The 14,032-nt window shown below is 36.3% G+C and overlaps 1 protein-coding gene across 1 annotated transcript in view; it reads left to right on the top strand.

The window, feature by feature from the left end:
• The first annotated feature begins 8,883 nt into the window (after positions 1 to 8,883).
• Obp28a (Odorant-binding protein 28a) overlaps positions 8,884 to 14,032 on the top strand; it is a 61,425-nt gene continuing 56,276 nt past the window's right edge. Inside the window, exon 1 of the mRNA XM_081768457.1 lies at positions 8,884 to 8,964. Coding sequence (XP_081624583.1) covers positions 8,896 to 8,964 — 69 coding nt within the window. The 5' untranslated portion in view covers positions 8,884 to 8,895. The remainder of the gene's footprint in view (positions 8,965 to 14,032) is intronic.

The following is a 14,032-nucleotide window of genomic DNA, read 5'->3' as shown; positions in this document are numbered from 1 at the left end:
AATACTTGAAATCGAATTTTCATGATAAAGCAAATAATGTTGAAGATCTTCTTCAGGAAATTAAATGGACTGCTGACCGTGAGGAAAATATGTCTAACAGTTTAAGAACGCGTGATTCAGCGTTTCTTTCAACCAGTCCAATGACATCTTCTACTAGAATAGACTCAATGTCAGATGTTTTTGCAACCAGGTGCGTTGACGATACTGTACCCAAAGAGTCTTCTTATTCTACACTAATGAACATAGATAGGGCTATTGTTCTGTTCGAAGAGGATCGATCTGCTATATCAGTATTTTCTAGTGAGATGTTGGATAATCTTACTCCTGGAACATACCAGATTTCCGAAATTGGCCTTCTACAGCCTACAAATATAACTGCGATATCAGAAATAGACGTTACGTCTGACTCAAACCAGGAAAACAACATATCCGTTGTGGCATCTTGTGCTGAAACGACACAAGGTGAAAGGTCCGGTTCGGTTTGTGACAATTACGCTCACACACTCAATTAATTGTTCATATATTCAAATTAAAACATATTTATATATAAATTCAATTTATTATAAAAAGTCAAGGAAAATTTTATTTTGTTTCATTGCGCAGCCAAGCGAACCTCTTTCATTTGTCCCAGGCAAAGAAGTTTCTCTGCTTTTCACAAAAAAAAAAAAAAAGACGGCAAGCGCACTAAGAGACCACCCACCTTTCTACCTCGCCAGTCAACGGTAATGGAATTGCTATTGTTACTCCAGCCACACTGTCGCACTACCTAAGTACCTCGAAATCGCAAATATCACGTCACAGACACACAGGAACCAAAATTTTTTTTTATCTATAATCTTCGCAAGTGCTTATGAAACTCTTTAACATCACGTACTAACCCAAAAGAGACGCTAGGAACCCAAGCCAAGCTATTAACCGATTTTTGGGAAATGGTGTCACGAACTTCAAGCGGCGAATCAGAATCCGAAATTCAAAATTCACAAAGAGAACAATGAAGCGTCTATTAAAAAAAATAAGAAAGCTGGGAGAACGCCTACACGGAAAAGAGGTCTAAATCGACTCTTCATCGCGAAAACATCACTAACGCGCGACTCATAAGGATACGTCAACTCATATATATATATATATATATATATATATATATATATATATATATATATATATATACTTAATTGTTTAACCTCGTAATAATGGCAAGCTAAAGAGCCTAGTAGCAGCCAGCTACTCAAACCACGCGTTATCCACAGCAACATAGTCATTACAAGATTATTTATGTAAATATTTAAAACGTTAACATAGTGATATGATTCTTATCATCTTACGGTGACGCTACGCATATTGTGATTTGAAGTATGTGAGTCTGTGATCGATCTATATAAGTTGACTTCCTGCATTCAGTGAAAAGAGAGGAAAAGTAGTGCGATGGTGGCGGATATATAAACTGTGCGAGTTTGTTGAAATTTACGAGCAGATGGATAAACAGTCGCTAAGTGACGCATCGTTGCATTCCAACAACATGGAGATGGAGAGGGACAGAGACACGAGTTCGAGGCCCGGTAGTCGAGACAGATGCCCTGCCACAGGAAGACCCAGACGCTTCAGACAAACGAGGACTTCTTCTCCGGGAGTTGAATCCAGAAGACAGCTGGGAACGCTACCGCGGGGTCTGAGAAGGGACATTAGGAACCATTGTGACGGTCAGTTAAGTACAGTGCAGTTTTCTTCTGAAGTGTGGAAATATAAGCGGAAAGACTTATTAAGGTAGGACGAAGTATTCTATTATTTTCTTTATTGAGGAAGGACAGAGGCCAATATTTCCGTGATTCGTGATCTCCATACTCACATTTTCCTAGAAACTTCGGGACATTGTTTATTCATACGGAACTATCCGTAAACATTAAGAGCATTTTTTTAAATTTTTTTTAAAGAAGTAAATCAATAGCCTAATGCCTTGGTTGCATTTCCAAAATTAATTCACTGATATAGGAACTATTAATTTCATTCTTGAATAAGTACCATGAATTTTTGATTATTTTACTAGTGAAATTTGTATACCTTGATTTGATCTTAAATCATGCATTTATTTGTAATCGTCATGTGTCAATATTTAGATCCTTGAAGCCGTCATTATAATCATTTATATGCAATCCAATAATTATTTATATCAAGTATGGATTATTTCTCTTTCAAACATAAATCGCGCTTAAGATGTGTGCATGTAATGTAATTTCTGTCTTGAGTAAACCATGATTTAGCGTCAAAGTCTAGTTGTTCAAATTTTAACATTTGTATAAGTTGTGTTAGGGAAATATGTGTCAGAGCGGTAAACAGGGTTAATACCATTTTATTGTAACTTGTCAATTTTTATTATAGTCATTCTTAAAAGAAACAATCAATATAAAGCTTCCAAAGACGTGCTATGTTGAGTAAGTTTCAGACAAATAAGTGTAAATATTCTTATCCCGTAATATCGTTAGAGTCTCATAAATAAGGTAAACAACTCAAGATACTCGAGTAAATCCCTTCGGAGGTACCTATCTGAGCAACGAACGCAGATGGGGTCCATAGGTATGGAGAAACGTTTATTCGCAAAAGAAGGAATCAGTGAGAAAATCAAAAAGTGTCGACAATATAATTATTTTGATCAATTGGCCAAGCTATAATAATCGTAGTACTATATATATTTGTGTAGTGTATTTGAATATGAAATATTTGTGAAGTTAGTTTTGTGTAACGATTTTTGTTTTGAATTGCATTATTTTCCAACTGATATAGTATGTGTACAAAGTTATGTCTTGTTTATGCAAATCTTTTAATATTGAAAATTCACTAGAGTTCATTAGAAACAGTGCACTAAATTTTCTCAAAAGCATACTATCGCTTCTAAACTATTTCTGCAGTAAGTCTTGCAAGCAACCTAAACCATTAATTCTTTCATTTCGCAATCCGATTATTAACTTATTTCCATTTCTTTTCTTGCTAAAAAGAGGAAATAACTGTGGGCGAATTACTTAATAGTCGTTTATGTCTAGGGGGAAAACAATCAATCATTTTGTTAGTTAATGTTCAGTTTAATAGAAATTTTTGTTTGTATAACTACGTCAAGGTAATTATAAAGTTTAGAATATTGTCAGTTTAGTTGAGTAGAAATAGATTGTTGTTAAATTTTACAGTCAAGATTGAATAACTTGAATATTACGTTGTACAGTGAAGAATGTGTTAAAAAAATAATATTATTTGGTCAAAACAGTCAAAAGTCTGATTCATTTTCAGTAAAGTCAATTAATTCATTTTTTTGTAAATCCAAATTAACTTTCTTGTTGATTTTTGTAGATATAACCTTATTTGTCGTTAAATTTATTAAAAGTCTATTTGACGTTAGAACCAAAGCATTTATGTGGTTGTCATTTCAAAGATATGCCTATTTCTTTAACTGGTATTAGCATACCTAGAAGTTATTTCAAATTACCCTGAACAGAAAAAGTTGAAGCACGTTTATATTGACCATCAGAAATTTTTATCTAAATTAACTCATTTTTTTTTTTTTTACTTTAAATTAAACTTTCCTTGTTTGATGTTTTTAAATTATTTTTGCCATCTCCGCACACTTCGGTGACAAGGTGATACTCAGTGTAGCCAACTGAACAAGCTATTAGTGAAAAATCTTTCTTTCAGCTTTGCAGCTTGTGAGATTTTTGCTCCGTATGTTTAAATCACTTAACTATTAACTACGCACCTATTTTCCTAGCGCCTTGGAGACACCGTTATGGGAAAAACAGGATCGATTAGACTTAGGTCATCTTTCGTTGTACACATCAATTTTTTTTATTCAAAACCATCTTAGCAAAACTGTATTTTTACTTTGGAGAACTGAAGTTCGAGCTCCGTGGAGTCAACTTCAATTCTCCAAACTCTCATTCATTTTTTTATTTTATTTGTATAATAGGCAGATGAGTTGCCGCTCATCAATACCATTCACTTTTCAAGTACAAGGTCAGGTATTCATTTTTTTCAGATGCATATTAGGCTCATCCGTGAGTGCCTTAATTATTCATTCTAGTGCAGATTAAATATGCAAATTAGAGATAAGGAATCGAATTCCGAAAACAATACGTTTCATATTCCTCGTCGCCCGAATACGTAAGATCTGTTTATTCGTAGAATCACGCAGTAATTCTATTTGGCACCCCGAGCAGAGACTTTCCTTTCATTGTTAGTAATTTTCAATCGTTGCAAAACTTAGCGCCCGAGACAATAACATTATAATTACAAAACTTGGCTTCCAATACAGGAACCCAAACGTTACAGGTTTCTACAATCGGTAGTGCCAGAAATAATTCCATATGATCCCAGAAGAAATTCAAAGAGAACCTTCGTCAAATACTTCCATATCATCTGCCTTTGATCAGCATCTTTTCTGGCCAGCTCCAATCAAAAAAGAAACTACCAAACATGTGCCCAGAGAAAAAGTTCCAAGTGCAATATCCTCCCAAGAATGGAGAAATTATCAGATGGTAAAGAATGAAAAGAAAAGAAAACTAGAAGAGGAACGTTTAAAATGAAAATGGGGGACAATAATAAAGAAAGGAAAATTTGCAAAAGTTAAGCAGAAAGAAAGAGACTGTCAAGCCAAGTAGCACTAGTAGTTGGGAAGACAAGATGCAAGAAGCTGTTGAAAACCGTGTAAGGCCTATGAAGAAGAATTGGCAAGTGATACGGAGAACGACACACTTAAAATATATTGGATGTGATTTTTGTGATCACTGGTACAACTTAAAATGCACGTGCCTCAGTGAATTATCGTACGAAGAAGCTGCTAAACAAGTGTTTGTGTGTTCTGAATGTGCTTAATGAATTTCATATTAACGGATTAATGTCATAGCTAAGTATAAATATCAATGTAAATGTAAATAGGCCTATATAATAGTCTTAAATAGACCAGTCTAGGCCGAGACACATTTTTCTTAGTTTATGGTAAGTACAAGAAGTCTTTTTTCCTGTATTGCAATATATTTTCTACGTAGTTTTTCTCTGTAGGAACTCTGAGTTCAATATATTTGCCCCTTAATTTGCTAACTGGTGAATTGGGCTCTTAAATTCCATTAAAAAGTCAATTTTATAGTGTGGCTGAGTACTGTAAAGTAATGGCTGACCTTTGGTTTTGATAGTTTTTTTTTAAGGGTTTCTGGTATTTTCTTTTTTCTGTGTAATTATTTATAAAAGATTTCCTATGTGAGCTACACAAACGTAAAATTTAAACATTGCTCTTTGTAATGGCATATGCAGTAAAAGTTATTAGTAAAAACTGATTTTGTTATACTTTAACAAAGTTGAAAATCTTCTCAAATGACCGACTATTGGCACATTTACCCTCTCTCTCTCTATATATATATATATAATAAACAATATGCTCAAATTATTAAAAACAGGGCCGGGCTTAGACTGTGCGGGACCCGATTGGAAACATTTTGCTGGGCCCGGCCCTGTTTTTAATAATTTGAGCATATTGTTTATTTTGCTACGGTTCTCTTTGACATCAGTACGCAAATTGGACCTACGACAGTTTTCCCTAAAAGTTTCTGGCGTGATACAGAACTATCGCGCCATTAATACTGAGCCGTTCATGACAAATAGTGCCACTCATGGAGTGCCACTCTTTAAGATATGAATTTCCACTGCGTAGCTATACCGGTTCGTTGGCAGCTTTCATTTGAATCAATCACTATGGCTTTGAGTTCACATACAGCATGACAATGCTCCAGTTCACACATGACTGTTGCAGCCAAGGGTGCAGTGAAAGACCGAATCTTCGAGGAGATTCAACATCCACCTTACAGCCCAGATATAGCACTGAAGCCTTGGCAACAACAACCATGTGGATTGGAGCGTTGTCATATAATGGTATGCAAGTTCAGTGCAAACAAGTGATTTAGATTCAATTGACTATTTCCAAGGACGTGACACAGATAGGCAGTTGAGAATAATGTTTCACATCTATTATGCCGTGAATGGATTAATACCAGGTAGCACGATATTTCAGTGTTATCCTTGAAACTTTACGAATCCATTAAGTAGTTATATTGTTCGCTGTTCAGTGGTGCTAGTAGTCAACGTCTACCGATTAGGCTATAACTATCATCTGGAAAGAATCGATGTAACTACTCGATCTGCACTGTGATTATTTGCGACGTTGCCACATACTGCAAATCGCACATCTAGACAAGGGTCAGAAATGTATATGATTATATGCATTTTTCTGTTTGACTTTATTTGTACAACAGCGCTCTGCAATCTGTTGGGATCACTTTTGGAACACCCGATATATATATGAAGGCAGTGTTGCCACACTGAGTACAATTGTACCAAATTCAGCCCTTTTGGTCATTCATCGGCCCGTTGGTATCACGCTGGCATTTTCAGCTCCTTTTGTAAAAAAAAAAAATAAAAAAAAATAAATAAAAATAAAAATAAAAATAAAATAAAAAATGGCAAAATTCTACCCAATTCAGCACCATTTAACGAATTCTTGTCATATTTTCAAAAGGTGAAGGTGCAATAAGGTACAATAATTTATATTTTAATATGTTATTGTAACGTACTGTTTACACACGAACTCAGAGATGAATGATTTATTCCTCGTTTTATACATTTTTTCATATATGGCTATAATACCGTTTTGGTTTATTGGTCACTTTGAAATAGAGGCGCTGTGGTTTCCTTACAATACATGCCGAAGATTATAACTGTTTTCCTTTAAATTTGCGGCCTCTGTTATACTTCCTACGGGCGAGAAAAGTTTCATGTATTTCCACAGTTGTTCGGGGTCCTTCTATTTAGATGATTTTAAAAAGTATTTTTTTTTTTTTTTAAAAAAGAGCACTTTCTTGATTTGGACTCTCGGAAGAGCGGGGAGTGTTCTAGAACTTCACCTCTTTTAGTTTCGTGTTATAGAGCCATGTATTACACTGGTATAAAATAATGAATTCAGCTCTTTATGTTCCAATTTGGTACTATTTTTCAGCCCACTCCATAGCTAGGGCTGTGGCAACACTGTACGAAGACAAGCAATAGTTACTTATCATTAGAGCAACCCACATTATGCTTTTTTTGTTTAATTATGGTTTATATTTTTCCAAATTATGATTTGTTATGTTTTATTGTTAATTTTAATCATTAACAGAAATCGTGTATAATGTATAATATTTAGTATACATTAAATATTCTAAATATCTTGATCTATTTATTAATATTTTATGCAATCAGTTTCTTTCATATTTAATGAATTTTCTACTTAATGCACTTACTCGAGTCAGTTTTTTGAATCACTTGTGTGCGCCTTAGCGGTGCATAAATACAGAAAGGGACAGTAAAAGATGCCTCCAAAAGTGCCCAAGTCCAAGAGGTACACATGTGGAGTTCTTGTGCAGTTTTTGTATATACATTTCGAATCATCACACATAACTGCGCAGTTACACTTAGAATAAAACTCCTGTTTATTTACTTTTGGGTTGCCCTACTTATCATGTTCCAGGTACGGGCGGAAGGCCACTTTACTCTGGAAGCAGTACCATTGTTGATGAATTTTTGGAAGGAAGTTGGACAATAATTGAATTACTCTTGTATTCCGTTGATGAAAATTGCCCTCCTCCCCATTACTAGCGAATTCAGAAGGACTGTTTGGAAGGGGTAGATTGTCTCCTGGACGATTATCATAGGGTTGAAATAAGAAGTGGTACATCAAATCAAAGTAAAGGAGTGTAATAAATTATACAGGGTGTTTCAAAACAACACTGACAACGTTTGGGAGGTGATTCCTGACACCAAGATAAGACGAAAAGTATAGACCAACCTGGGTGCACAAATGCTTCCTTTCGGAGTTTAGGCTGCCGAAAACATGGAAAAATGAATTTTAAACGTCCATAGCTCCTAAACTATGGGACCTACAGTAGTCGGGTCAGAACTTTATTTAGAACTAGTATGGGCCCTATCCAAATATCCATGTTTCAGAATCCTGCGGTACTTCCGTAACAATTTTTATAGAAGTGGTTTGTGGGTACTTCAAATTATAAGACCGTAGCCAAACTCTCTCTCCAAAATTTGTTGTGTGAGTACCTTAGGATTCTGAAACATGTATTTTAGGATAGCTCATATATTAGTTCCTAAGTGAAGTCTTAACCCTACTACAGTAGATTTCATAATTTCTGAGTTATGGGCCTTTAAAGTTAATTTCTTCATGTTTTCGGCAGCCTATAACTCCGAAAGGAAACATTTGTGCACTCAGGTTGGTCTATACTTTCCGTCTTATCTTGATGTTAGGAAACACCTCCCCCAAACGTTGTCGGTGTTGTTTTGGAACACCGTGTATATAGGGTTATGAAAAGGTAACCTTTGAGGGGGAGGTCGCCCACCGTCCTTTCCTTGAATTTACCAGTATTCCCTATTCTAGTGGCTAGAACGCGAATCATTGGTACATGAGTTCGTAGATTCGATTCCAGGTGGAAGACTATTATTGTGTAATATTCATTTTGAGCACAATTCTAGTCGGAGTTAATAACAATACCAGGTCTATTATTCTAATAAACTTTGCTTAAAGTTCTGTCCATGCTCAGGAGACATTTCTATATGCCACCATAAGATTTTTTTTAAAAAAATATCTTATTGTAAGTTGCAATCAAAGCTATTCGTATAAATTCAATTTACAGCTGACTGAAATCCAAGTTTCTAATTTTACGTAACACCATAACAAAAGACGAACGACTCATTGTCTTCATGTATAACAAAGCGTTGCTTTTATAGTGCTATAGATTTGTGGATAATCCATCCACTTTCATTAATATGGCGAGAGTTCTTATCCTTTGAAGCTGAAACAATTGGATATTTTATTCTTTCAAAGAAATGATGTCGATGACAAGAAATTTATTCTCTGTGCTACCTGTTCTTCTTTGGTTTTCACTCTCTTTAGAGGTAAGGCTAAGTTTAATTGTTTCTATAATTCAAATATCTTTTTCTTCAATATTAACATAAGGTTTGTAGGTTTCCTTAAAGACTGAAAATAAAAGCAATAATCGTTTAATTTCATGAATAAATATATTTCTTATGTCTTCAGGAGTGGTTTTCGATAAATGGTAATAAATCCTTAGCTTAAGAGTCTTCATCTCGGCGAAATTAAAATACCGCTAATTTTACAGTAATTATGAGATATCTTCAAATAGATAAAAGATAATTAAAATATGGAACAAGAGCGCCCTAGACAATATTATTTTGCGTGAGGTACCGTTATCACATTCACCTAGTGGCTTTCCGTTTTCAGCTGTTTAGAAACGCGAAAATAAATGCCGATTTTCAAAATGGCTTGAAATCGAAAGCAGATAAGTGAGTCGTGATAACAGTTTCTTATGTAAAATAATATTGTCTAGGGCGCTCTTGTTCCACATTTCGATTATCTTTTATCTATTTGAAGATATCACATAATTACTGTAAAATTAGCGGTATTTTAATTTCGCCGGGATGAAGACTCTTAAATATACTTTAGAAGTTAATAAACACACTGAATATAACTGCGATTTTCATATTTCATTTTATAAATATATATACAGGGTATTGCAAAAATTATCACAATATTTTGGGATTATGTTCCTCACATCAAAATAGGAAAAACAGTTCATATGCACCTGTGATCGGAAGTGCATAGTTTCGTGGTTATAGAGTGCCGAGAACGTGGAAAAAAGAACTTTAAAGGTTCATAGTTCCACTACTACAGGGCCAATCGTAGTCGAGTCAAGACATCACTGAGGAACTAATACGTGAACTATCCAAATATCCATCTTTCAGAACTTTCGGTACTTGCAGAATCATTTTTAGAGAGACTGTTCGTTAGTACTTGATCACTCTCCACTATCTCTCTATGTTGTGCAAATATTGGAGTATTCTTAAAACATATTTGGATAGTTCACATACCAGTTCCTCAGTGATGTCTTGGTCTGATTACGATAGGTCCCGTAGTAATGCAGCTATGAACTTTTAAAGTTCACTTGTTTCACGTTTTCGGCATCCTATAACTCCGAAACTATCCACTTTTGAGCACAGGTCTATATGAACTTCTTTTGATGTGAGGATGAAATGAAATGAAATCTCTGAGTTTTACGTCCCACGGTTATGCCGGTTAGGCTAAAGGAGACGGTGATGATGAGAGATGAGTGAAATGGTGGAATGAAGAAAGTGGGAGGAAACGGGAGAACCCCGAGAAAACCCACGCACACGGTGTTTGTCCACCACAAAGTTCACTTGGTGGGAGCAGGGTTTGAACCCGGGACTCCATGCAACAGAGGTGAACGCTCTGCCACTGAGCCACCGTGGCCCTTTTTGATACGAGGATTCTCTTCCCCAATTATTGTGACACATTTTTTTGTAACACCCTGTATAAAGACTGTACCAATAAAATCTCCCACACTTTAATGGCTAATAAAACAGAAAAAGTATCACAGATGGAAATTTGTACATCCAAAAATATAAAATATTATTGAAAGTAGTTTGTAATCGTTTTCTGATTTGAAATGAAATAATTGACAATACAATTTGAATACGATTTCTGAAGGGCTACAGTTTGTAACTGCTGATTATTCTCAGATGTACGAACACTTTTAGGCTAGATTATTATTATTATTATTTTTCCAACGTTGAACCCATTGTTCGCAAATTTTCGATCCACTACAAGTTAATCTTTCGATCAGAAATCAGTAGCTTCTTTTCTGGGTGTGCAAGTCGTGTGATAACGCTCAACGAAAAATAAAGAAAAATAGTATTTTAACTTAATTAAATAGATCGTCAGATCTAGATTCCTTTTATGTTCATCGAGATACAATCAACTGCTGAAGTGTAGGAAAACAGATAAGTGCTACGCGATCTCCGTCGTGGTTTGGGGAGGCAACTCTGCGACTAAGTCGTTGGCAACGCTCTGGCTGCGTTTTCACTGCTTTACAAGATTCACATTGTTCATGCGCTTCGTGTTTCTCTCCTTGTGCTTCTGTGATCCAAGGCGTTGTTTAGAAAGTCAATGTCTTGAGTTTTCTCCTTGTCTCAAGCGTTGCCATATCTGTTGATTTATCTGTAGATCTACAGATTTTTTACCAATATGGAATACTTTTTTTTTGGGGGGGAGGGGTATGATCTACAGACTTTTTTTTATTATTAAACATATCGTTCAATTCATAAGTTAAGGTTATAATCAACTTCTTACTAAAAATACATATAAGGAGCATGGCGAAAAGAAACATAATTTTTCTCTCGATCCAATAAAGTTGTGTTTGAAGGGTCAGCTGATGACTGTCTTCGAGTGCTTCAAAATTCTAATTTAATAAAGCAGTAATTCAGAGGTTTCTACACAAAGAAAGACGACTCGAGTTGGAACCCAAGTAATTGTAAGTAAATAATTGTTTGTTTTTGGTTTTCAGCTTCATATTTTGAGGGTATATTTACTAATATAATTATTGCAATTAAATGTATTCCTTACGCATTAACATCCTCCTTGATTCATCTTTATAATTTGCAGACTAAATAGTTAGCAGAAAATCGATATTTATAGGTTGGCGTAACTAGGACATTTTGCTGGGGACATCCATGATCTCTTACTTTCGAAAATTGCGGGAACTTCAGGCTCAGACTATGTTCAAGAAATTAATCGGGGGGCAAAGTATAGTCACTATTAAATACTCGTATGACGAATGCAAATGCCACTAAAATATTTGGTCTAGGAATTAATTCGTGCGGGTGGACAAGATATGGCGCAACGAACGGAGCGTCCCACAGTTCCGTGTATCCACACATGTGTTGCAAACCCCTGTCATCGCGTATCGTTCGTAGTATAGGGCAGTGGATTAAAGCGTCAACAACACCAGTTTGTAGTTAAGTGAACATGGCGCAATTTCTGCCTGATAAAGTGTTTTTGCGGGGTGTCCTGCTGCATTACTTTAACATGCAGAAAAGTGCGACTGAAAGTCATCGTATTTTGGTAGAAGTGTATGGTGACCATGCTCTAGCTGAGCGAACGTGTCAGAAGTGGTTTGCACGGTTTAGAAGTGTTGATTTCGGCTTGGCAGACCAAGAGCGAGCTGGACAGCCAAAAAAATTTCAAGACGAAGAATTGACAGCATTGCTCGAGCAGGATTCTTGTCAAACGCAGAAACAACTTGCAGCAGCATTAGGCGTTGATCAAACAACAGTATCCAAACGCTTGAAAGCCATGGGAATGATTCAAAAGATGTCACATTGGGTTCCACATGAATTGAAAGACAGAGACGTTGAAAGACGAAAAACCATTTGCGAATTGCTGCTTCAACGACAGAGCAGGAAGGGGTTTCTGCATCGAATTATTACGGGTGATGAGAAGTGGATCCATTACGAGAACCCTAAACGAAAAAAGGCCTGGGTGAAACCAGGTGAACCAGGTCCATCACAACCAAAACGAGATATTCACTGTGCAAAGGTTATGCTGTGCATATGGTGGGATATGAAAGGTGTGGTGTACTATGAGCTGCTGCAACCGGGTGAAACTATGAATGGAGAACGTTATCGACGACAATTAATGCGTTTGAAGCAAGCTCTGGCCAGAACACGACCAGAATGGGAGAACAGACATGATAAACTTATTGTTCAACATGATAACGCTCGCCCACATGTCGCAAAACCGGTCAAAACCTATTTAGAAAATGTCGGATGGGAAGTTTTACCCCACCCGCCGTATTCACCAGACGTTGCTCCTTCGGACTACTACTTGTTCGATTGCATGAACAACGATTTGATTGGACAGCGGTTTACTTCTTCAGAAGATATCGAAACATGGGTCTCTGACTGGATCGCTTCCAAGGATGAGGACTTCTTTCGCCACGGAATCCGTACATTGCCTGACAGATGGGCGAAAGTGGTGGCTAGCGATGGACAATATTTTTCTTAAGGTATTTATGTATTTTGTGTTTGTACTACAGCTTCAATGTGTGCGTACCAACCGCACGAATTAATTCCTAGACCAAATAGTTATGAATAAATTGAGGCAAACTTCTCATATTATCTTCGATCAGTAAAAGAAATGTGGGTGGACCCATCTTTGCTCCTGGGGAGAGAGGGGTCTCATCTAGTTTGGCCTATGATTGTGAGGATTAATATGTTTTTTTCTTTCTTGCCAACATCCACGTCACAAGACGCCACTGTCAGAAATATTTTCGTTAATTGGAATAGCAAACTTTAAGCGAGAAGCTCTTAGCACAGTAATCACAGAATTGCTGCTTTAGAAAAAAAACATTTAGATTGCATATGAGCGATGAACTCCTGATCACTGGCGCAAATCCCGGGGGATGACGGGGACATTTTCCCTCCAATCTTGGAACTAGGAGGGGGCTGTCCCCCCAATAATCGGATTTGAAATCAATTTCTTGGGGAGAAATGTTATGATTTGTGTGCGATTGAAACAAAGAAAAGTGAGATGAAATTGATGTCCGCCCAGAATAAGCCTCAAATCTGCCCGCCTCCCAATGCTGAAGTCAACTCTGCTCCCTTGATCCTCCACTGTATTGTTTGTCAACTTCATAAATATTTTGAACATCGCTTAAAAAATATTGGAACGGTCTTTCCCGTTCCCTCCCCCCAATGTTGAAGACAAATTTGCGCCGCTGCTCCTGATCAAACTATAATGACGACTGAAAACAGCAGGAGAGTGGGGGAACGGGCGTTTGCTCCTCTCGTCCTTCCACTGATAGCGCTACAGCAGATAAAGAAGTGAGATTTTTATTGGATGTTATTGAAAATAACTGTATTGTCAATTCATGTGTCATTTCAACATACAACAGAACAGAGTAATTCAAATCAGAAAGTAATTACAAACTGTTATCGATACCAAGTTTCTATCTTCAATAATTTTTGTTTTATTTAGCCTTTAAAATCTCGGAGGTTTCATTGGTTATCATATATATATATATATATATATATATATATATATATAAATGAAGCAATGACAAAGACTATATATCGCATGTGTTCAACT

The sequence above is a fragment of the Thermobia domestica genome, chromosome 8 (genome assembly GCF_964235325.1).
Source record: "Thermobia domestica chromosome 8, izTheDome1.hap1.1, whole genome shotgun sequence".
Classification (NCBI taxonomy): Eukaryota; Metazoa; Arthropoda; class Insecta; order Zygentoma; family Lepismatidae; genus Thermobia; species Thermobia domestica.
The sequence above is the reverse complement of the archived record's forward strand: the minus strand, read 5'-3'. Positions and strand labels throughout refer to the sequence as shown.